At 42.5% G+C, this 25,150-nt stretch overlaps 1 protein-coding gene across 1 annotated transcript in view; it reads right to left on the bottom strand.

Annotated features, from left to right (window-relative positions):
- BLTP3A (bridge-like lipid transfer protein family member 3A) overlaps window positions 1-19,688 on the bottom strand; it is a 62,398-nt gene extending 42,710 nt beyond the window's left edge. Inside the window, exon 1 of the mRNA XM_054722066.1 lies at window positions 19,433-19,688. Coding sequence (XP_054578041.1) covers window positions 19,433-19,476 — 44 coding nt within the window. The 5' untranslated portion in view covers window positions 19,477-19,688. The remainder of the gene's footprint in view (window positions 1-19,432) is intronic.
- Window positions 19,689-25,150: the final 5,462 nt, after the last annotated feature.

Here is a 25,150-nt window from a genome sequence, read left to right as displayed (position 1 = left end):
GGGGCGATCAGGCAGGCAGGCAGGCAAGCAGTTAGGAACCAGAAGTCCTGGATTGCAAGAGGGATGTCCGACTGCCAGTTTAGGCCCTGGGATCCCTGCAGGACCGGGCCTAAACCAGCAGTCGGACATCCCCCGAGGGGTCCCGGATTGCAAGAGAATGCAGGCCAGGCTGAGGAATGCCCCCCTCACCCCTGTGCACTGGGCCTCTAGTTTAATAATAAATCCTTCTAAGATTTCTGCCATATACTTACTATTGAGAGAACTACTCAGCCATGAGTCTCTCATACTGCTACATGGTCTTGCTCGCTATGCCAAAAATGCACGATCCTGACCACTCCTTACCCAGGCCACTTCTCAGGATTGTGTTGCAAAGAGCAGCTTTAAGAGATAATGTCCCCTCCAGAACAAAGAGTAGGCTTGTTAACCACTTACCAAAAGAAATGGGTTCCCCAAATTCAACGTTCCACTCCTGTAACACATGTGTAGGCATCTATCTGGGCCCATTCATGTCACTCCCGTGGAACTTGGGGCATGGGGACTAATTGTAAACATAAGCTTATGCTGCTTGCTAGGCTGTAAGTAATTAAGTCCTTCGTCTCTGATCCAGGAATCTCATGTGTTCTGCCACATACAAGAACTGTAACAGGCTAATTATTAGCTTCTATACAGGGTAAAGTAAAATCCCAGACCCTTAGACATAATTCTACTGATTTTAATTAATAAAAGGAATTTAAATAAATGTTTACTAAATATAAACCAATTTTGTTCTTAGATTCAAAAAGACAAGCTTTCCCTAATGGCTCTTATCATCTAGAAACTAACTTGCCACAGAGGGAAAGAATTCCTCTTTTCCTGTAAGGAATGGCTACCAGCATGGAAACAGGAGTGGGTTGTGAAAGAGAAAAAAAGAACATCTTAACACTTCCACTACATGAAACAACCACCGAAAGAAAAGGAAGATATATAATGCATGCCCCGTTGAGAAATATGGAGGCAACATAGTCCTGAGGGACGGAAAGGAAAGTAGAAAACAGAACTCAACATTATTTGTAATCACTAAGTACAGGCAGGCTTTCTTTTTCAAGTCCCTTGTGTATTTATTTATTATTTCTTTCAAGTCCCTGTGTATTTAAATAAGATATTACAATTATGCCCTGGCTGGTGTGGCTCAGTTGAATGTTGTTCCACACATCAAGAGGTCACAGTTCGATTCCCAGTCAGGGCATATGCCCAGCTTTTGGGCCCCATCTCCAGTAGGGGGCATCTCTCTCCCTCTCTCTAAAAAAATCAATAGAAACTTAATTTTTAAAAAGATATTACAATTATTATTTCTTCCTAGCAGTCATTCCTTTACTGTTAAATATTCAGGAAAGCCACATCCGCTCAGAAATTGGGGCCGGCATCCTTCAGAAGTATTTGTCTTAAAGATAAGAATATTTGAAGACATAAAATTAGTTTGTAAAAACTGTATGTTTCCTCATGTCCTCACCACAGATTCTGGTAAGACCCTATCTTCCTACCACAGCTGAGACATGGAGGGAATGGCCACTGTCAAAGGTGGAAGTAAGGATCGCTTTAATACGCAGGAGAGGGGAGAGAAAGTCTAAGAATCACTCAATAGGCTACTTCTCCTGGTGATAAAAAGGCATTTTTAAGAAAAGAAAGTGATAGGGACTTTTTCAAGTATATTCCTCTGAAGAAAGAGGAACATGCTTCGAATAAAGTGAAACATAAACATAGCCCAAGAATGAGCTACACTGCTTGCTCCACTGCCATTCTCAGAGTGATTATACTCAATAGGTGTCACAGATCTAATTTCTACATTGTATTCTATGCAAAATCTAACTATTTTCATCTCCATACAAAATAAATGTCATTTTCGAAGCCTTGAATTAAAAAGTATGAGACTATGTTACATTTCATCTTAACCTTGCCAGTATTTAGGGCAATGTGTGACAAACTATGTGCCTCTGATCACGGGGATGGCATCACTTGGGTATGTTTAACATGCAGATCATTGGGCCACACCCGGATATGCAGAATCACAAAGGGGAGCTGGGTAAGGAATCAGATTTTTTAATAAGCTCAAGACAATTTCTTCGGTTCTCCAAAATTTGAGAGTGCCTTAATTTGAGGTTTCAGTTAACCAGCTAAAATACTTCAAGGAAGAGAAAGCCAGAGGCTGCAGATGGGAAAGAGATGCATAAATCCATTCTTCAAGAACAAAATTTTCAACTTCTATTCTTATTATGCCTTGGTGGTTAACAGCACAGGCTTTAGAGTCAGACTTGGGCTCAAAATGTGGCTCTGTCACTTACCAGTACTGTGACTTTAGGCAAACTGTTCAACCCACCTCATAGGGCTGCTGGAATTAAGAGCTATATATGTAACATACATTAAATAACTGGCATTTATTAAGCGCTCAATAAATAAATCGTAATCATTGTTATTTCTGGATTTCACTAACCTCTCCTTTTAGAAAAGACTTAAATTATTATCTTTTAAAAAAGGTTTAGGAGATCATTTTAAAATGTATATAAACATTGAATCATTATGTTGTACAACAGAAACTAACAATTTTTTAAAAGGTTTAGGAGACTTAGATTATTATCCAAGGACTCAGGTTTTCTTCAAGAGTCCACCCCCTCAGATCTACCTTCCTATCTCAATGTAGCATCTACTATTCCCAGTATATTTATTTCTACCCTTTCAACCTAGGTTTCTAGAAATTGAAATCTGAACAAGATTAAAACTGAATTCATGTTCCCCAGAAATCCTACCTATGATATCCCACTCTGACTCCAAGAATAGATCTTCATCTCTTGTCTCTCTAGTACCAACGGGTCACAAGAGAACAGAGGACAGGGAATAAAATCATAAATGAAGTAGTCAAAATCAATCTTGTAAGGGCAGGGCCAACCAATTGAAAACAACAAGCCTAGAGGTGGGAACCAGCAGAGTTCTATGAATTCTGTAGCCATGTCAATTGGCAAATGACAACACTGGCTTCTTCAGGGCAGTTCTGACAGTAACCAGGTGGACTTATGTCTCTGATTGTCTTGGAGATGATGGCATGTGTGTGAACTCCAGCCAGCCAGGACTGGAGACTCACCTCAGGGAGGACTGTGCAGCAGCCTGCTGGCACGCTGCCCTCATCAACAGCACTAACACAGCGGAACAGGAAAAGCACAAAATCTGTCTTCCCATCCCAAAGTGGATTAGGCCCTGGATGAAAAGTGATCATTTGTATTTCTAGGTAGGGCACAGAACAATAAGCAAGTGACAGGATAAACTTCCTTTTCTTATATAATTTTGACTATTAGAGTAGAGAATCTCTACAGAGATTACCTGCTTCAATCTCTACCTAGTCACACAATCCCTCTTAACTTTTTCCCCAGACATTTTTACTCTACCTTGACATACAAGAACGCTGACTTAACTTTTTTTTTCTAGGCCACTGCTGAGTATGGAGATGGACACACAGCTTAAAATAATTTTATGTCTTTTTATCCTATAGACTAGGCTAGATCAATGTCCTCTGGTCAACTAAGAGTCATTTAAAAACAATTTACTTTGTAAAACACAAATGGTTTTGGAAAAGCCTCATCCCCTGACCTGGACTAGCAGAACCAGACTACTAACGATAATGACATTTTACTTTGTACACAGCATTGAACTAAGGAACTTAAATACATTCTTTCCATTAGCCTTCACTATACTTCATTTTTCCCATTTTAAAGAGGAAGAACATGGGGTTCAGATGGGAAGTAATTTGCCCAAGGTGACAGGGCAGGAAGAGGCAGAGGCAGAGTATGAACCCAGGTCTGCTCACTGGATTGTCTTACTTCTACTAACATCTCTTACTACTGTGTTCCTCCAAAACACACCGGGCACAAAACAGACTTACAAGCTGTCTCAGAAATGGGTGGAGGACATCCTTTCCCTTCTTACAACCTACCATGGACTGCTTAACCTGTATGAGAAGAATGAATCTAAACGTTGATAGTTTAACTCCATCAAAAACCTTTCTAAACTTTTCCAACCCAATCAGATTAATAAAATCTTTCTTAAGTATGCCCAAGGTTAATTCACCACCATTCCAGCAAACTATCCCAATCTCTTCCAAGAAACTAACAAGAGACCACAGAGGGTACTGTGCCATCAGCTCTATGATCCAATGTGCAAGTAATCATCAAAAGCTGAATAACCAAGAACTCTTAGTCCACTCTAAGGACTGATGATGGCACATGCAGGTCTGCTCTACCACCACGGCTGTTCTCCCATAGCAGCAATAGTGATATAACATATAACTGCTTTTTCATTTAGCAATTTAGTTTCATATTCATAAAAAATGAATATTACTCTATTACTTTCTCAAAAAAAAGGCAGTAAGAATTCTTCAGCTGAATTTGTCTGCATTTTATAGTAATAACAAAAAAATAGGTAAAAAAGGTGATCCATTGTGGGTGAGTTTTGCAGAGATCTGCTCAACCAGGGAAACCACTAATGAGATCTGATCTGAGACCACCCTAAGGTCTCTGGCACAAACTTTATTCAGCATTTGTGTCCCTAATTGAGGATTATATCACTGAGTCCAAGGGTGGCTGACAAGGCTAATGGAAGCCTGCTATTTATTCCACTTCCAGTATGTGGGAAAACATTTTCTGGCCATCTGTTACTGTTACAGAGTATAGAAGCTAAGATGAAATCGAGTTGGAAAAACAGACTTTGATCAGGTTTCATTTCTGCCAAAGGACTGCAATCTGCCAGAGACAACAGAGAAAGACTCTCAGACATCTTGAAAATGTACAATGTTGAGAAGTGAGAATTCTTAGATTTGCAGGTTCACAGAATTTCTAGAAAAGATCTTAATCTTTAGTCTAAATTTATAATTTGCAAATGGTCATAAAGTTAAATGACTTGCCCAAGAATCACAACTAGCCAGTGGTAAAGCTGGGACTAAGTAAATGGCAGAAATGGGACTTAACCCAGCATTCATTCCAATCTTGCCCAGCCGGCATGGCTCAGTGGTTGAGCATCAACTTATGAACCAGGAGGTCACAGTTCAACTCTTAGTCAGGGCATATGCCCGGGTTGCAGGCTCGATCCCAAGTGTGGGGCATGCAGGAGGCAGCAGATCAATGATTCTCTCTCATTATTGATGTTTCTATCTCTCTCTCCCTCTTCCTTCCTCTCTGAAATCAATAAAAATATATTTTAAAAATTAAATTAAAAAAAAAACTTCTGCATGGCCCTGGCCAGTGTGGCTCAGTTGGTTGAGCATCATCCTGTGAACCGAAAGGTCGCTGGTTCAATTTCCAGTCAGGGCACATGTCCAGGTTGTGGCTCAATTCCATGCAGAAGGCAGGTGATCTCTCTCTCACATTGAGGTTTCTCTCTCTCCTTCTACTTTCCTTTCTCTCTAAAATCAATTTTTTAAAATGTTTTTTTAAAAACTATTGTTTAGCCCTGATGGGTTTGGCTCAGTGGATGGAGCATCGGCCTGTGGGCTGAAGGGTCGCAGGTTCGATTCCGGTCAAGGGCATGTACCTTGGTCGCAGGCACATCCCCAGTAGGGGGCGTGCAGGAGGCAGCTGATTGATATTTCTCATCGATGTTTGTAACTATCCCTCTCCCTTACTCTCTCTGTAAAAAAATCAATAAAATATATTTAAAAAAACTATTGTTTAAAGAAATAAAAAACTTCTGCATGAACAGATAGATATATGACTTTCTTAGGAGAAAATTCTTTCCTTATAGATTTTTGTTTGTTGTTTAAAATGTTGGGTTTTTTAAGTGGTTTTGTCTTATTTGAGGTGCAATTTATATACAGTGGCTTATTTCTGAACTTTCCATTTTGTTCTACTGATCTATTTATCCTTATGCCATTACCACACTCTATTACTGTAATTTCATTTTAAGTCTTGAAAGTAGTATAAACCCTCTCATTTTTTCAAGATTATTTTATCCATTCTATGTCCTTTTCATTTTCATATAAACTTTTAAATCAGCCTGCTAATTTGTCAGAAAAAAAAAAAAAAGCATCTGCTGAAATTCTGATTGGAATTGCATTGACTCTGTAACTGGATTTGGAGATTCACATAGTATTAACAAAAATCAGTAAGCCTATCCTTGAACATGGTATACATTTAAGATATGACATATTTATTTAAGTCTTCTTTAATTCCTCCCAGCAATGTTTTGTAGTTTAGCATACAACTTTTCTTAAATTTATTTCTATATATTTTATACTTTTGACACTATTTGTAAAGGAAATTTGTTTTTTCTAGTGTGTTCTGCTAAAACATAGCTCTAAAAGTATATTTCTATATTGACCTTATATCCTGCAACCTTTTTTTTTAATATATTTTATTGATTTTTTACAGAGAGGAAGGGAGAGGGATAAAGAGTTAGAAACATCAATGAGAGAGAAACATCGATCAGCTGCCTCCTGCACAACCCCTATTGGGTATGTGCCCTCAACCAAGGTACATGCTCTTGACCGGAATCGAACCTGGGACCCCTGAGTCCACAGGCTGACACTCTATCCACTGAGCCAAACCAATTAGGGATATCCTACAACCTTATTCAATTCAGTTATTCACTCTAGTAGTTGTTTTGTAGATTCTTCAGGATTTTGCATATAAATAATTATATTATCTGTGAATAGGTAAGTTTTACTTCTTCATTTCCAATCTCTATGACAACTGAAATTTGTATTTTGATCTCATATTCTGCAACCTTGCTAAACTTATTAGTTCTAATAACTTTTTAAAAAATAAGTCATTAGATTTTCAACATAGACATTCATTCATGTTGCCTACAACATCTTTATCAGGATTTTGTTACCAGAGTTATGATAGACTTATTAAACGAGTTTGGAGCCCTTCCTGATTTGGCTCAGTGGATAGAGTGTCAGCCCACAGACTGAAGGGTCCCGGGTTCAATTCTGGTCAAGGGCACATACCTTGGTTGCATGCTCCTCCCCGGCCTGGGCCCTGGTCAGGGCTCATGTAGGAGGAGGCAACCAATCAATGTGTTTCTCTCACATTGATGTTCCTCTCTGTCTTTCCCTCTCTCTTCCACTATCCGTAAAAATCAATGGCAAAATATCCTCGGGTTAGGATCAACAAAAAACAAAACACACAAAAAAAGCCCTAGCTGGTTTAGCTCAGTGGATAGAGCATCGGCCTGTGGACTGAAGGGTCCCGGGTTTGATTCCGGTCTTGGGGCACATGCCCAGGTTGAAGGCTCAATCCTCAGTAGAGGGCATGCAGGAGGCAGCCAATCAATGATTCTCTCTCATCATTGATGTTTCTATCTCTCTCTCCCTCTCCCTTCCTCTCTGAAATCAATAAAAATATTAAAACAAACAACAACAACAACAACAAATAACACAAGTTTGGAAGTGTTTCCTTTCTTTATTTTCTAAAATAACTTGTGTAAATTAGGTACTATTTTTTCGTTAAATGTTCTATAGAAATCACCAATAAAACTATCTGGGCCTATAGGTTTCTTTGTGAAAAAGGTTTTGAGAACAAATGCAATTTCTTTAATAGATATAGAGCTACTCAGATATACTATTTCATTTTGACAGTTCTGATAAGTTATGTTTTTCAAATAATTTTGTACATTTCATCTAGATTGTCAGAAATGAAGGATATACTAACTGAAACGAAGAATAATTTACAGGGAATCAACAGCACAGTAGACGAAGCCGAGATTCAAATCAGTGATTTGGAATATAATGAAGCAAAAAAACACCCAATGATAACAGCAAAAAGAAAAAAAGAATCCAAAATTATAAAGACAATGTAAAGAGCCTCTGTGACAAACTTCAAGCATACCAACATTTGCATCATGGAAGTGCTGGGAGAAAAAAGAGAGAAAGCAAAATATTGAAAAACTATTTGAAAAAACAATGACAGAAAACTTCCCTAACCTGGAAAAGGAAATATCATACAAGTCCAGGAAGAACAGAGACTCCCAAATAAGATGAACCCAAAGAGGCCCACACCAAGACACATCATAATTAAAATGCAAAAGGATAAAGACAAAGAGAAAACCCTAAAAGCAGCAAGAGAAAAGCAATTAGTTACCCACAAGGGAGCTCCTATAATACTGTCAGTTGATTTCCCAACAGAAACTTTGCCGGCCAGAAAGGAGCAGCAAGAAATAGTCAAAGTGATGAAAATCAAGGACCTACAGCCAAGATCACTCTACTCAACAAAGCTATCTTAGAACCTATGGACAGATAAAGAGCTTCCCAGACAAGAAGAAGCTAAAGGAGTTCATTACCACCAAACAAGTATTAAGTGAAATGTTGAAGGATATTCTTTAAGAAGAAGAAAAAGATGAGTAAAATGGCAATAAATACATACTTTAAAACAACTGAATCTAAAAATCAAAATAAACAAACAAGCAGAACAGAAACAGACTCAGAGAAAGAGAACATTTTGATGGTTGCCAGATGGGGAGGTTAGTAGGATGAGTGAAAAAGGTGAAGGGATTTAGAAGTACAAATCGGTAGTTACAGAATAGTCATGGGGATGTAAAGTACAGCATAGGGAATATAGTCAATATTATTCTAATAAACTATGTATGGTGTCAAATGGGTGTGAGATTTATCAGGATAATCACTTAGTAAGTTATATAATGTCTAATCACTGGGGTATACTCCTGAATATAACATAATAGTGTATGTTAACTGTAATTGAAAAGAAGATTTTTAAAAAAACAAGCCACCTGGATCAAGAACTTAACTACACTTTACCATCTACTTTTCAACAAAATTAACAAAGGTATAGAGGTTTAGAGAAGTTCCAGTTGCCTCAGGCCCAGGTCAATGGCAACAAAGACAAACTGAGCCTTATATCCAGATCCCTTGGCATAGCACATAGGCCTCTATTATCTAGCCTCTCTCTCCAATATTGTTTCTAGCTGTGCTTTACCCTCAAACTCTATAGGCCAGTGACACAAAATGCAGTCTCATAACCTCTCAAATCAGTACAATTTTCCTCTGCCAGGAAGGAAGGAAGGAAGGAAGGAAGGAAGGAAGGAAGGAAGGAAGGAAGGAAGGAAGGAAGGAAGGAAGGAAGGAAGGAAGGAAGGAAGGAAAACATTAGAAAAGGAAAATGTATGTTTTCTGCTCTGCCTGGGAAAGCACTAGACCAGACGATTAGAGGCAGCCAATTTGAATGAATTTAGCCCACCCTAATCTGGATTTTCTACATATTGGAATTCCCCAACTTTCAAATGACTCATACATACCACAAACAGCTGCCCAGACCCTACCCCATGCCCACTACCACTGCAACAGAAATCATTTTGGAAAATCAAAAACAAACTAGGAACTTCCAGAGTACCTGTGGATTCAGAAGCTATGAAAACAAGAGTAGCTTAGGTGAGCTGACCCTGTAGGACTTATTCTGAATTAGAGATGGTCTAATTAGAATAGCATTCCTGCTCCAAAATATGTACTCTACTTTCCCCCCTTGACTCAGCTAAAATCATATATCCTAAAGAATTGGGAATTTTGGTGAGAAAGTGAGATGAGCAGAGCATGCACACCTGGTTGGGAGAGGGGGTATGGTAGCAGATGGGTGAAGGTAGAATCAGCACAATGGGGTGCACATGTACAGGGGCCTTAGTAAGTGAAAAAGAGACACAAAGGAGAGAAAGGAGAGTGTATCAAGAGCAAACTTCAGCCGTTTCAGAATTTAGTCTAAGTCAGTGGTTCTCAACCCAAACAGATTCAATTCCAGGAATGGTACTGCCAAGAATTACATTTTCTAAAATGGTGACAAACACTTGGGAAAGTTCAAAACAATCTTCCCCCAGTTGCAGACCTGGAATTCACTGTAGTTTAAAGTTATGCAATACTTTGTGTTTATATGTAAAACAGTTGGATTCTAGGTTTATATAATCTAAACAGGTAATTCACCCATGTAAATATCAAGAATCATTCAAAGTCAAAAAAGACAAATGATAATGCTTCTTTGCGCAAAATTATTCTGGGAACTGCATGACATCAGCATATCCCAGATCAGTAGTCGGCAAACTCATTAGTCAACAAAGCCAAATATCAACAATGATTGAAATTTCTTTTTGAGAGCCAAATTTTTTAAACTTAAACTTCTTCTAATGCCACTTCTTCAAAATAGACTCGCCCAGGCCTTGGTATTTTGTGGAAGAGCCACACTCAAGGGACCAAAGAGCCGCATGTGGCTCGTGAGCCGCAGTTTGCCGATCACTGTCCCAGATGCTCGTGAAATGCTGGTCACATCCCTCAATCACAACCTAAAAAGTTTTTGCAGAGATATAATGATCTCGATGATCTAAAAGATCTTACTCCAAGAAATAGGAAAGAAAAAACTTTTCCTTCTACTTCATCTTCCCTCTTACTTCAAATGGTCCCTAACAACCAAGACCCAGAACTCCATCTAGTGAGCTTATACCATATATGGCTTTTATATATGGGCTAATTTGGGACCCAACTCAACATTATAACGCTACTAGAGGCCCAGTGTACTAATTCGGGCACCAGTGGGTCCCTTGGCCTGGCCTGCGGGATTGGGCTGAAACCAGCTCTCCGACATCCCCTGAAGGTTCCCAAAATGCGAAAAGGCAAAGGCCAGGCCAAGGGACCCATCAGGGCATGATCAGGGCTGGGGAGGGACACGGGAGGTTGGCCAACCAGGGCGGGACTGAAGGAGGGCTCCAGGGCGTGTCCAGCCCGTCTCACTCAGTCCCAATTGGCCAGACCCCAGGCACAAGGTAACCTACTGGTCGGAGGGTCTGCCCCATGGTGGTCAGAACACGTCTTAGTGAGCGGTTGAGCAGCCTTAGCATATTATTAGCATACTAGAGGCCCAATGCACAAAGATTCGTGCAAGAATGGGCCTTCCTTCCCCTGGCTGCTAGCACCACCTTGGCTCCGGCCTGGAGCCGCCTTTCTGCCTTCCCACACTGCCCAGAGGCCTGGAGCTGCTAGGCCACTGGGATTGGGCCTAAATGGGTGGTCAGACATCCCTCAAGGGGTCCCAGATTGGAAAGGGTGCAGGCTGGGCTGAGGGACACCCCCCGCCGTGCACGAATTTCATGCACCAGGCCTCTAGTGTACTATAAAGACTGATTATACATGTAAAACAACAATTGCTATAAGCAAGTAAAACAAATATTTTATAATACATCCAGTCCTTGTTTTTATGGCAAGAAGGTAAAATCTAATTAATAATACACTAATGTAGGTTCTCTGGTGGTCTAGTGGTTAGGATTTGGCGCGCTCACACTAATATATATTATTTTAAACATTAGATTTCCCCTTTACTATAGATATTGATTGAGTCTACAGCTTATAAATACCAGGAAGTGTTCTAATATCTACAATCATCTCCAGTAGCAAGTACTTGCCTCATCACACAAATATAAAAGATCCCTTAATGATGTTGGGTGAATTGGATTTCATTGCCCTTCAGACCTCCTCACCCACTCATCCCCTGTACCTCTCAAGTCTAAGGTTCCCTGAGTTCCTGCCTGCACTCCTGCACCCACTTCACCCACTCAAAGCATCCTCAAATTCTCTGGTTTTCGAAGCAGCCAAGGGACACAATCCCTGCCATCGTGGAGGACACACTCCAGGGGCTGTAGAGAATTGAGCTGTGTTAAAAAGAATTTTTTTCAGTGATTAATGTTATACTTACAGATTATTACTCAAGCAGATTCTATATTAGGTGAGAGTAACTAAATGACTTCTATTTTCTGTTCACTCTAAGAATACTGTATATAATTGTGCTATCTTCTTAGACTCTCTATATAAGTAAATCCTCTAAGGACCCAACCTAGTGTATACATTTCAACTATTTCACCTATGCTGAGGTCAAAGTTTACTCCTTGTAGTATGCCTTGATGAAAAACATGATGAACAGGACAGTCCTTGTTTCCTTCTCGCCTTAAGCACTGATACAGAGCATTCATCTCTACCTCTCTGTATTAAAATGTTAAGAAACATAATTCCTAAATATCTAAAAAATTAGACATTTGGATAAGTTGGGAACAACCTTGAAGATGCTGAAAAACATTATCTCCAGAAACTAACAGCAACCTCTTGAGCAATTTTAATAAGTAAAGATAAGTAGTAATAGTCATCATTTATTAAGTATTTTTTTCAGGACCAGGCACTTTTATACAATATTTCTAATCCTCAAAACAACATTGGGCATTATTACCCCCCATATTAAAGATGAGGAAGCTTCAAGAAGCTAAAAGACTTGCTGAACACACAAATGACAGAGTAAAAATATACAGCCACCTTTCAGAATCCAAAGTCCTGGTTCTTTCTGCTACCTTGATGTATCTCTCAATTTTTCAAAACAGACAATTTCATTATTTGTGTCAGATACATATGACAATGCTGCTTTTATATTTTTATTGCTTTTAAATGCTAGTTTTAAGACACAAAACAACCATTTTACCCTTGGAAAGATATAAGGATTGTAATACAAAAGCTATGAAATTCAAATTTTAGTTTCTTTAGTAAAAATGGGGTATAAGTTTACAAAACAAAATGAAACTATTTAATATCCAGGTTAGACTGAAGACCAAACAAAAACCCAAATGCCTGAAGAACAGCCCCTCCTTTCTCTCTTTTTTTTTTAAAAAAATACATTTTTATTGATTTCAGAGAGGAAGGGAGAGGGATAGAAACATCAATGATGAGAATCATAGAACAGCTGCCTTCTGCACACCCCACACTGGGGATCGAGCCCGAAATCCAGGCATATTCCCTGATCAGAAATGGAACCGTGACCTGGTTCATAGGTCAACACTCAACCACTGAGCCATACCAACTGGCCCCTCCTTTCTCTTTCTCTTTCTTTCTTTCTTTTCTTTCTTTCTTTCTTTCTTTCTCTCTCTCTCTCTCTCTCTCTTTCTCTCTCTCTTTCTTTCTCTTTCTTTCTTTCTCTCTCTCTTTCTTTCTTTCTCTCTTTCTTTCTTTCTCTCTTTCTTTCTCTTTCTCTCTCTTTCTCTTTCTCTCTCTCTCTCTCTCTCTCTCTCTCTCTCTCTCTCTCTCTTTTAAAAATATATTATTTCGCTGAAACCAGTTTGGCTCAGTGGATAGAGTGTCAGCCTGCAGACTCAAGGGTCCCGGGTTCGATTCCGGTCAAGAGCATGTACCTTGGTTGCGGGCACATCCCCAGTGGGGGGTGTGCAAGAGGCAGCTGATCGATGTTTCTAACTCTCTGTCCCTCTCCCTTCCTCTCTGTAAAAAATCAATAAAATATATTAAAAAAAAAAAAAAGAAAAAAATAGCTGGAGCTTTTAAATATATATATATATGTATATATATATATATATTATTTCATTGATTTCAGAGAGGAAGGGAGAGGAGAGAGAGAGAGAAACATCAGTGATGAGATTCATTTATTGGCTGCCTCTTGCGCGCCCCCTAATGGGGATCAAGCCTGGGCATGTGCCCTTGTCGGGAATCAAACTGGGACCCTTCAGTCTGCAGGCGGACGCTCTATCCACTGAGCCAAACCGGCTAGGGCCCCTCCTTTCTCTTAATGTACATGATTGTTATTTTGACAAGGAGCTAAGCGTCACATCCATTCCAAGTAAGTTATATGAGCAAATGTTTATAAATTACCCTAATTATTTTCAATGAACCTACCTAATTTGAGCATTTCTTCCAAAAAAAGGTGTTATGTTTTCATGATTCTGACATTTGCTTGTGACTTAAATTTATAAATAGATCGAAATTTAAAAATTAAACAGAGGTAAAAATAAAGTAGCCATTTGGTTTACCACAAAGTAAAAAAAAAAAAAAAAATTCAAGCCCTAACCAGTTTGGCTCAGTGAATAGAGCGTTGGCCTGCAGACTCAAGGGTCCCAGGTTCAATTCTGGTCAAGGGCATGTACCTTGGTTGCGGGCACATCTCCAGTGGGGGGTGTGCAGGAGGCAGCTGATCGATGTTTCTATCTCTCTCCTTTCCTCTCTGTAAAAAAAATCATTAAAACATACTTTAAAAAAAAATTCAAAACACATCCACCAGAATGGCTAAAATGAAAAATACCAAGTGTTGGCAAGATGTGGAACAATCAGATTTCCCATACACTTCTGGGTAAAAGTATAAATTGATATAGACACTTTGGAAAACTTTTGGCAATATCTATTAAAATGTAATATATGTATATCCTACAAACCAGACATCCGCTCTTACTAAACCCCCAATAGATATGAGTACATTTGTTCACCAAAGGACACACATTCCCAACAACACTACTCATCATAGCCCTAACCTGGGAAACTATCCAAACGTGCATTATTAACAATAAAATGGGTAAATAATTACAATACTATACAGTAATGAAAATGGAGGATCTATACCTTGATGCAACAATCGGGATTAATCTCACAAAAATAATGTTGAGCTAAAGAAGCCAGACATAAAAGCATACATACTATGTGATTCCATTTACATAGAACATAAAAAGACAAAACTAATCTAAACTGCTAGAAATCAGGACAGTGGTTACCCTATGGTGGAGGTAATGATGAACAGAGACACAGGGGGTTTCTTGGGTGCTGGTAATATTATTCCTTCATGTGGGTGCTGGTGAGAAGGGTATGCTCGGTTTAAAATATTCAACAGATGAGAATCATTACAGCATAGCAGCAGAGTAGGTTAAAAAGCACAGCTCTGGAATCAAAGTGCCTGTATTTGAATTCAGTTCCATCACTTATTAGTTATGACTTTGGGCAAGTTATTTACCCTCTCTGTGCCTCATCTATAATAATAAAAGCATAATATGCTAATTAGACCAGACGTCCTTCCAGATGACCTTCTGGGCGAAGCTGGGCTGCAAGGGAAGCCAGGGGTCCCAGGTGCCTGCTGGCAGCCGGAAGGAAGCCCAGTCCCGGGTGCCAGAGGGAACCAGAGGGAAGCCAGTGCTGGCAGCCAGGGGAAGGAAAGCCTACTCTTGCACAAATTTCGTGCATCGGGCCTCTAGTTTCTTTATAAAATGGGCCTAATATCTATCTTATTTAGTTAGTTTGAGGCTTAAATAGTCCTAAGACTTATAAAGTGCTTATTTGCACAGTTGGCTCTTATTATTATTTTCTAAGTAAGTAAAAGCACTATATTCTGAAGCAACACAAGAAGATAAAGGGAAACAAAGACATATGATTTGACTATTACTAGAAAATGCATAAAATAAGTATTTGGGAAGGGAAGGTGACAATAAAGGAGCATGACCTAGAACAGTGATGGGCAACCTTTTGAGCTTGGTGTGTCAAACTTCGCCAAAAAACTGAGCATAACTGGGGTAGTGTGTCACTTTGAGGAAAAAACTAATTCCAAGACTCTAGTCGCAAATGTTTCATCCTCAGGAGCAGCAAATGTTTCATCCTCGGCATGCGGCCGCGTGTCATCAGAAATGGCTACGCGTGTCAGTGCTGACACGCATGTCATAGGTTCGCCATCACTGACCTAGAAGTTGGGACTAATCCTACCAACCCTCACCTACACAGACCCTGGGCAAGCAGTCAGCCTCTGTGAGCCTTCAGCTCACCACTGTCCACCCAGGGTGGCCACGATGAGCTAGCTCTTCAGGGGAAAGAATACTAATGAGCCCTGGCTGGTTTGGCTCAGTGGATAAAGTGTCAGCCTGTAGACTGAAGGGTCCCAGGTTCGATTCCAGTCAAGGGGACATGCCTGGGTTTCGGGCTCGATCCCCGGTGTGCAGGAGGCAGCCAATGAATGATTCTCTCTCATCACTGATGTTCCTATCTCTCTCTCCCTCTCCCTTCCTCTCTGAAATCAATAAAAATATATTACTAAAAAAAAAAAAAAAAGAATAGTAACAAGTGGAGGCACTGATCAGGAGCTAACAGGGCTGAGCACAGTCAGACTCTCTTATTCTCCATAGGATTCTGAAATTTTCTATGCCTCTGAATTTCACCTAATGTTTATATTTTTAAAATACCTACCATGTTTATCAGCTATGTCTCTGTCACTCAAGGTCATTATTTCCTGCAACTATTTGGAGCAAATAATTAAGACTTCTAATTGGTTTCTAAAATAGCCAGTCAGGTGGGTTGCTGTCATTCACACTGCGGTTAGTGTTCCTAACTTCTCTGGCCATGTTATAACAGCTACTTTTTATAAACCCTATTTACATGCCAGGTACTACAATACTTTATCCCCAATCCTCAAAAAAATCTGCTGGGTATGTAGTATTCTTCCTTATTCTCATCTTTTACAGATAAGAACACTAAGGCTCAGAAAGGCTGCCTGTTCATTCAAGTGGCAGAGCTGGAAGGTGAATCTGGCTTGTTTGGCTCCAGAGTCCTTGCTCTTTCCATGAACCATAGTCCCCTGACTTACTTCACAATCATATTTCCTCTTACTTGTGTAATAAAAGGTCATTAGCTAAGGTCATTAGCTAAAACAAGAAAAATCTAACTTAGTGAAAAATCAATTTGGATATTTTTTAAATAATCACTTTTGTTTCTAAGTGAAGGTCTCCTGGGTCTATTTAAATGAATTTTGTGCATTGAAGCTACTTGTATTACACAGCAATCATACAAACCATAGGTTAAAGCCCTTAAAAGACGTTTACATTTCTTCCCTGCCGAATCCCCAGTGCCCAGTGCCTTGTCTACAGTAGGCACTTAACAAAAATATTTTAAATAGCACTTCCCTCAAATCTTGTTTACCAAAATACTCTACTAAGGAGGAAGATGCATTCCAACAAGACACTTTAATATCTGAAAATTCATGACTAAAATTAAACAGACTATGGAAGTCACTGGGATATCTTTCCTGCTATCAGACACTTCCCTCCAAGTCAAGTGGCACTGTCATCATCAGCAACAAGTAATTATTAAACGCCTACAAATGTTTACTTAGCCTAGTAACTCGGTCTCTTTCTCTCCTCTCTCTCCCCCTCAGGTTTGGCAAGCCACAGAAGCTAGTTCTCCTCCAGGCAGGCCAGCCTCTGCAGGTGCAGTAGAGCCCATAGAGACACAAATGTCACACATGCTTAGCCAGTTATTCCAAGTCAAACAAATACAAAGGCCCCAGGAGTTTGACCTTTCCTTCAACCACGCTAATGTCCCAGACCTCTTCCTGGAGCCCTGAATAACTTCCTCCTTCTCCTCCTCAAGCAACCACCCAACCCTGAAGAAACCAGCAATTTCTCCCAATGTCTGCCATATCTATTCCTACTTCATCTAAAAGAGATAGTTTGAAATAAATAAATAAATAAAAATAAAAGAGATAGTTTGTTCACTAAGGATTCACTGAATATGTTAGCATAGACTATTAAGTTTCCTCTTTAAAAACCCTGTCCTCATCGGGATATGAAGTACACAGAGTATGTGGGTCCTCAGGGGAAAGTACACTAGTAGGAAGCTGGTTTTCTTCCACCACACCTTACCTTCCACTGAACGAGGTATCCTCTCTAGGCTGTTTCCTCAGCCACAGCATGAGAGGTTGAACTAGTCATGGACTATTCACCTGGGTCCAGAATGCCTTGCAGGGTTCAGGCATGTGCTTTAGGGGTTCATACCCCCCACCCGGGAACATATATAAAAAATTAACTGTTCACAAAAACGGGTTTTTCTGGAAAAGTCTGACTTATACTTGTTGCTGTCACACAAGCAGAGGCCCAAAAATTAACCATACTTTGTGTTTTATTGAGTATTCACTATGTGCAAGGCACTGTGCTAAGTCCTTACATATATTAATTCATGCAACCTTCACAATAACCTTTTAAGTTAGATACTATTATTGTCCTCATTTTACAGCTGAAGAGAGTAAACCAGGAAAGGCCTGGGCTCTTAAACACAATATTTTGTTAGGTGAGATCATCTCTAAACTCTAAAATTCTGATTCTATGTTCATTCAAAGTATCATTAGTCCTACTTTCATTTAAATCTTTACACAGAACAACCAAACCCATGGAACATCCAGATGAAAACAGTACTACCTGAAAAGAATATATTAAGGGGTTAATCCTAGCAAAGGATCCAAAGGCACTTTCTAGCTCCAGCGGCCAATCTGCTCTTACTTTTATAACGTGGTGATTAAAAGGTGTATCTCAACCTATTACTAATTAAAGTCTAAAATTAAAGTAACAGTAAGTCGTAGTGCCAACCGGGAGAGGGGACGCAGTGGCAGCAATAGTGCCCACATACTGCCCACCCACAGAGAGAAGACCAGGGAGGATGATCAGTGCGAGGCCGCTGTCCCGTCTGGACTGGCTCCTCCCCCTGCTCCCACCTCCTGAAAACCGCTGACCACGGTGGCCGCGGCTTGAATCACTCTCCACCTGAGATCCCGAGCTGGCTGAGGGTATTCCGGCATCGCCGACCCCCGCTGGGAATAAGGAGTGAGCATTAAGCGAAAGCCTAGCTTCCCATTTCTGTGGACACCAGTTCCGACAGCCCCCAACAGTAACACAGGGGTCAGCAGTTATCCAGTTACACCTGCAAACTGGATTGCCTGCCACCCTCTCCTGCCCAAATTACTGAGGGACATCACAGTGCTTAACAAACGGCTTCAAAGCAGAGGTGGACACGGTCGGTTCTTTTCACAGGCCGTCAAAAACCTCCACATATTAAAGGGGAGGTTATTGAAACTTTATGCCCAACTCTCTGGACCTGTCCGCATTAGTCTGTGGAATGAGAAGAGAAGCAGAGGAGGGCGCAGGGAGATCAGAGGAACGGCCCTGGGTGCGGGATATCTTTTCCAAGGGTGATGCAACAGGGTCAGCCCGACGGCCCAGAGGAGGAGCTGGGAGCTCCTGGGAAGGAGAAAACCAGCGTTGGAGTTAGACATCCGAGTGGAAAACGGGTGGTGAAGGACCGGGTGCGAGGGTTACTTAGAACGGCCGAGGACGAAGGGGCTGGGCTGGAGCAGTCCGAGGAAGGAGGGCAGCTTGGAGGGCTGGGTGGGTGGGTACCCGGAGGGGAAAGGGAGGGAGGGAGGGGCAGCGGGTCCCAGCAGGAGGGGGCGGGGGCAGGAAACAGCCGGGGCGGGCAGGAAAGGGTGCAGTCGTGGGGGCCTCGGAGGGACGGTCACATGCAAGGGAGGTCGGCGTGACCTGCTCGGCGGTGCGGGAACTGAGGGAGGGGTAGCCGCCGGGGATCCTTGAGGGTCGGGGGACAGAGGAGCTGGTAGGTTGCGGGGGGAAGGGGGTGCCGGGCACCAGCGCCAAGGGCCCAGGGCGACGGAAGAGCAGAGTGGTGACAACGGCCGGGGCCAGCGGAGCGGGAAGAAGGCTGTCCAGCTCGAGCTGAGGCGGGGGCCGCCCGGAGTCCCGACTCGGGCTGAAGGGAGGGAGGCCGGCCCGCGGCGCGGCGTCCGGGAGGGGAGTCGAAGGGGGTTAGGAAGGGCCCGGGACCGCGGCGGGACGGCGCTCTCACCGGGACAGGTGCTTCAGGATCTGCTTCTTGATGATCCCGGCCATGCCGGAGCCGCGTCCCGCGTCCCGCGTGGGAAGCAAGTGGGCGGCTGTGGCCTCCTCCGCCGTGAAGAAGCAGCTCCTCACCTCGCCGCGGCGCGGGGACTGGATGCCGCTGCCATGGCGCTCTCCCGCCCCTGCCGGCGCGCTCTCTCCGCCGCGATCCCACCCACCTGCGCGGTGCCGCGGGCGCCGGCCCCGAGCGACGCAGAGATAGCGCAATGCCGGCCCGACTCCCGGCGGCCTGAGGCGCGCGTGGTCATAGGCCGGGCGCGCGGCGAGGGGCGGGGCGCGGCGGCGTGGGCGGGGCGCGCGGCTCCGCCCCCTCCCTCCGCCGGACAGCTGACCTCTCAGCGGAAGGAGATGCGAATGGCTTGGTCTCTGAACTGCGGGGAGTTCACACTCCGAGAGTCGCCTTGAAGCCTCGGAGGAAAGGCTGGGTGTTGGTAATTTTTTGCAGGAACTCGCTAGATAATTGCGCAGTTGCAGGTCCACTTGTCATTCATTTCCTTCACACATTCACTCATTATTTGTTGAACAACAACTGACTCTACTCCAGGAATCAGGGTGGGAAGTGGAAAGTAGTTTCAGGGACCTCACAGGTCCATAGACTCACTGGGTCGGCTGCTTCCGACTGAAAAACAGAGGGGTGCCTAGTCGTCTTCCTTATGCCCCTCTTAGCCTCCACCCGGTTAACCAAAGTTTACTCAACACTCAGGTACACCCCTCCCAAAAGAAAATCAGACAGCTTGTAATTCTTAAAATTGCCAGCAACCTTAGAGAACAAGTTCTTTGTTTTGCAAAGAAGGAAACTGAAGCCCAGGGAAATAGTTGAAAGAGCTTGCTCAAGGTCACAACTACTTAGACTCAGGACTAGGAACCAAGTTTTCTCTCAGTCCAGTGCTATTTTCACTCTGTTTCATGCACATACTTAAAAAGTATAACCCATGTACCGGGGACATCTGTAGACCCAATGGCAAAGGCAGGAAGGTGGCAGTTTTCTAGAACTTAAAACCTTCAAGCAAAAACTTGATCAAAATAGTACTGTCTCTCAGACAACAGCCTTATGGGAAATCTGGCCACCAGTTAATTTTAAATTTATTCACTTTTGTGAATAGGTAATACTACACATAATAAAAAAATCAAGATAAGTTTTCCTGTCCTTCAGCCATTCAGTTCTCCCAAAACATGTGTTACCTAATTCCAGAGATAGTCTAAGCATGGTCAACCGCATAAATGTGAAATTTTAAAGATAAATAATCAGCTTGGCTGGTGTGGCTCAGTGATTGAGTGTCGACCTATAAACCAAGAGGTCAGGGTTCCATTCTAGGTCAGGGCACATGCCCAGGTTTCGGGCTCGATCCCCAGTGTGGGGCATTGTAGGGAAGCATGAGACTTGGTTGTAAAGTTTGTAAGGAGGACATTCTGAGAAAAGGGAAGTGTGAAGAAGGCCGCCTACCCTGTTTATCGGAATTCCGACTTAGGAAAGTGCCGAAGTTGGGCCCCTAATTATTCCTTGACCTTTCCAAACAAGTCTGTGCCTGAGCAGACCTGCGGGTGTTGACTGCAATCCTGGTGCTTAATCTTTAGGTGTCCTTGCTTAAAAGACACTACAAGCACAAGTGTCCTCTCAAGATTACTTACCCTGCTGATTGTATCCAAAAGATAAACTTTATCTCAAACTGCTGCTACAATAAAAGCCTAAGGAGGCAGGCAATGGAGACTGCCCGGTTCTGTTAGCCGCGTCTGAGTAATCCATTCATCCATCGCTCAGGGTCTCCCGGCCAGTCCCGGCAGGGCGTGCAGGAGGCAGCCAATCAAAGATTCTCTTTCATGGTTGATGTTTCTATCTCTCTCCCTCTCCCTTCCTCTCTGAAATCAATAAAAATGTACTTTAAAAAAATAATAACATACTTCATGCATGTCTATGCCTGTCTCTTGGTCATAGCAAACTCAATTTTCCCCAAAAGCACCACCAAAATTACCTTTTTAAAGGGAACCAAGCCGAAACCGGTTTGGCTCAGTGGATAGCGTCGGCCTGCAGACTGAAGGGTCTCAGATTTGATTCTGGTCAAGGGCACATTCCCAGTGGGGGGTGTGCTGGAGGCAACTGATCGATGTTTCTCTCTCATCGATGTTTCTAACTCTCTGTCCCTCTCCCTTCCTCTCTGTAAAAAATCAATAAAATATATTAAAAAAATAAAATAAATAAAAATAAAGGGAACCAAGTCATCCTCAGCCTAGGTGCTCTATGACCCAATCCTCTCCAACAGGACTGCATAGTCTATCATTATTTGTTCCTCTGCCCACCTCTCATCAGAATACACACCAATAGATCCTAAGGAAGGGGATTCTTGCCAGGATTACTGACCATATCACTCCTTCCCAATTCCGCTGTCAGCTGCCGGGGCCTCAGGGCAATTTCTTGCACTTCAAGCTTCTTTTCTTGGAGCACCCCATCAGCTGATTTAGACATCTGACATTAGCTATGTAAAACAAAACCTGCCTCATACTCAGCAGCATCCTGTAGAACCACTCATCATGCCTGGTGAATGAGTTATTCGTGTTGAAAGAAAAAACTCATGCCCTAACCAGTTTGGCTCAGTGGATAGACTGAAGGGTCCCTGGTTCGATTCTGGTCAAGGGCATGTACAATGGTTGTGGGCACATCTCCAGTGGGGAGAGAGGCAGCTGGAGAGAGGCAGCTGCAGGAGGCAGCTGATTGATGTTTCTCTCTCATCGATGTTTCTAACTCTCTATCCCTCTCCCTTCCTCTCTGTAAAAAAATCAATAAAATATATTTTTTTTAAAAAGAAAAACCTCATGCTCTAAAAGAATCTGGCCTCTCTAAGGATCATTGAATAGGAGAGTTCATACTCTCAACAATAGTATTAATTCATTTATCTTTCCCTGCAATACTAAGAATGCAATGCATATATTAAAAAAGAGAGAGAGAGAAAGATTTAGGGGCAACCCATACTTTTTTTTTTAAGTTAAACATTTTTAAAAAATATATAGTTTTATTGATTTCTGAGAGGAAGAGAGGAGATAGACACATGAATGATGAGAATCATTGATTGGTTGCCTCCTGCACACCCCCCACTGGGCAGGTGCCCTACCACAACCCAGGCAGGTGCCCTGACCAGGAATTAAACCGTGGCCTCCTGGTTCATAGATCGACACTCAACCACTGAGCCACGCCTGCTGGGTAAGTTAATCATTTTATTTTGAGATGATTGTAGATTAACATTCAATTGTTAAGAAATAATATTAAAAAATCCCTGTACCTTTTAATTAATTCCCCAATGGTAACATCTTGCAAAACTTTAGTATAATATATCACAACCAGGATATTGACATTGATATACTCAGTACATAGAACATGTTTTCCTTTCTGATACGAATGCCTTTTATTGCCTTGTCTTGCCTTATTGAGTTGGCTACAACTCCTGGCACTTTGTTTAATAGGACTGGTGAGAGCAGACATCCTTTCTATGATCTCAATTTTAGAAGGAAAGCATTTGGCCTTTATTAAACCACTATATATATATATATATACTAGTAGCCCATTTGCAGGAAAATCCTGCAAGCAGCTGTTGCGGCCGCGTGCGCTGCCACTGCCACCGCCTTTGCGGCCACCGCGCCTGCACCCGCTTGCCACTGCCACCCGCCCTGCTCCGCCCGGTTCCACCCCGATCCGCCCCGCCCGGGCTTTCCCTCTGGCAGCCACCTTGCTTTCCACTTTTCCTCCCTCTTCCTTCTAAGTTGTCTTCAGTCTTCACTCCTCCCTCTCTCGGCATATGCAAATTAACCGACATCTTTGTTGGGTAATTTGCATACTCGCCCTGATTGGCTGGTGGGTGTGGCTTTGGCTGGTGGGCGTGGCTTGGGCGTAGCGAAGGTGTGGTCAATTTGCATATTACTATTTTATTAGGTAGGATAAAAAGGTAATATGCAAATAGACTGAATGGCAGAACAACTGAACAACCAATCAAAGCATAATATGCTAATGATATGCTAAAGCTGCTCAACCACTCGCTATGACATGCACTGACCACCAGAGGGTAGATGCTCACACCAGTAGGTTAGCTTGCTTCTGGAGTCCCGCTGATTGGGACTGAGCAAGATGGGCCGGACATGCCCTGGAGCCCTCCAGCAGTCCCTCCCCAGCCCAGACGTGCACTGGTGGGGTAACTCAGCCTGGCCTGCGCCCTCTCACAATCCTGGACCCCTCAGGGGATGTCAGAGAGCCGGTTTCAGCCTGATCCCACAGGCCACTCCCCTTGGGAAGGTGCCAGACACAGGGCTTATGGCTGGTGAGCACTGCTGAGACAGTGTGAGCATCTCCCGATAGGTACTGATTGGGCACAAGCCTGCGGCAGGCACAGTGGGGCTGGGTTGAGCGGGAGTGGCAGGTAGGAGCTGCAGGCAGCCTTGGAGTGCAGGTTTCTGCCTGATCCCTGCAGGCCACCCAGAGGGACCCCACCCGTGCACAAATTCGTGCACCAGGCCTCTAGTTAAGTATAATATTAATTGTGGATTTTTTTTTGTGGATACTCTTTATCAAGTCAAGGAAGTTCTTTTCTTTTCTTTTTTATTTTTTTAAAATATATTTTATTGATTCTTTACATAGAGGAAGGGAGAGGGATAGAGAGCTAGAAACATCGATGAGAGAGAAACATCGATCAGCTGCCTCCTGCACACCCCCTACGGGGGATGTGCCCGCAACCAAGATGCATGCCCTTGACCAGAATCAAACCGGGACCCTTCAGTCCGAAGGCTGACGCTCTATCCACTGAGCCAAAGTGGTTTTGGCAGGAAGTTCTTTTCTATTCCTATTTTTCTGACAACTTTTATTATTAAGAATTAATGTTTAGCCCTAGCCGGTTTGGCTTGGTGGATAGAGCATTGGCCTGCAGACTGAAGGGTCCCAGGTTCGATTCCAGCCAAGGGCACATGCCTGGGTTGTGGGCTCAATCCCCAGCAGGGGGCGTGCAGGAGGCAGCCAATCAATGATTCTCTCATCATTGATGTTTCTATCTCTCTCTCTTTCTCCCTTCCTCTCTGAAATCAATAAAGAAATAAATAAATAAATAAATAAATAAATAAATAAATAAATAAATAAAATCATTGCCTAGCCCTAACCGGTTTGGTTCAGTGGATAGAGCGTCAGCCTGTGGGCTGAAGGGTCCCAAGTTCGATTCCGGTCAAGGGCATGTACCTTGGTAGCGGGTACATCCCCAGTGGGGGATGTGCAAGAGGCAGTTGATCGATGTTTCTCTCTCATCGATTTTTCTAACTCTCTGTCCCTCTCCCTTCCTCTCTGTAAAAAATCAATAAAATATATTTTTTTAAAAATGGTGTTCCTGCCTTTAAAAAAAAAAAAAAAAGAAAGAATTGCCTAATACAAGGTCATTAACATTTACATCTATGGCCTTATCTTTTTTTTGGCTCAGTGGTTAGAGCGTCTCCCTGTGGACTGAAGGGTCCTGGGTTCCATTCCGGTCAAGGGCACACGCCGGGGTTGTGGGCTCGATCCCCAGTAGGGGTGTGCAGGAGGCAGCCAATCAATGATTCTCATCATTGATGTTTCTGTCTCTCCCTCTCCCTTCCTCTCTGAAAACCAATAAAAAATTTTTTTTTAAATTTACATCTATGTTTTCTTCTAAAAGTTGCATAT

This window comes from Eptesicus fuscus, chromosome 10 (assembly GCF_027574615.1).
Source record: "Eptesicus fuscus isolate TK198812 chromosome 10, DD_ASM_mEF_20220401, whole genome shotgun sequence".
NCBI lineage: Eukaryota > Metazoa > Chordata > Mammalia > Chiroptera > Vespertilionidae > Eptesicus > Eptesicus fuscus.
The sequence above is the reverse complement of the archived record's forward strand: the minus strand, read 5'-3'. Positions and strand labels throughout refer to the sequence as shown.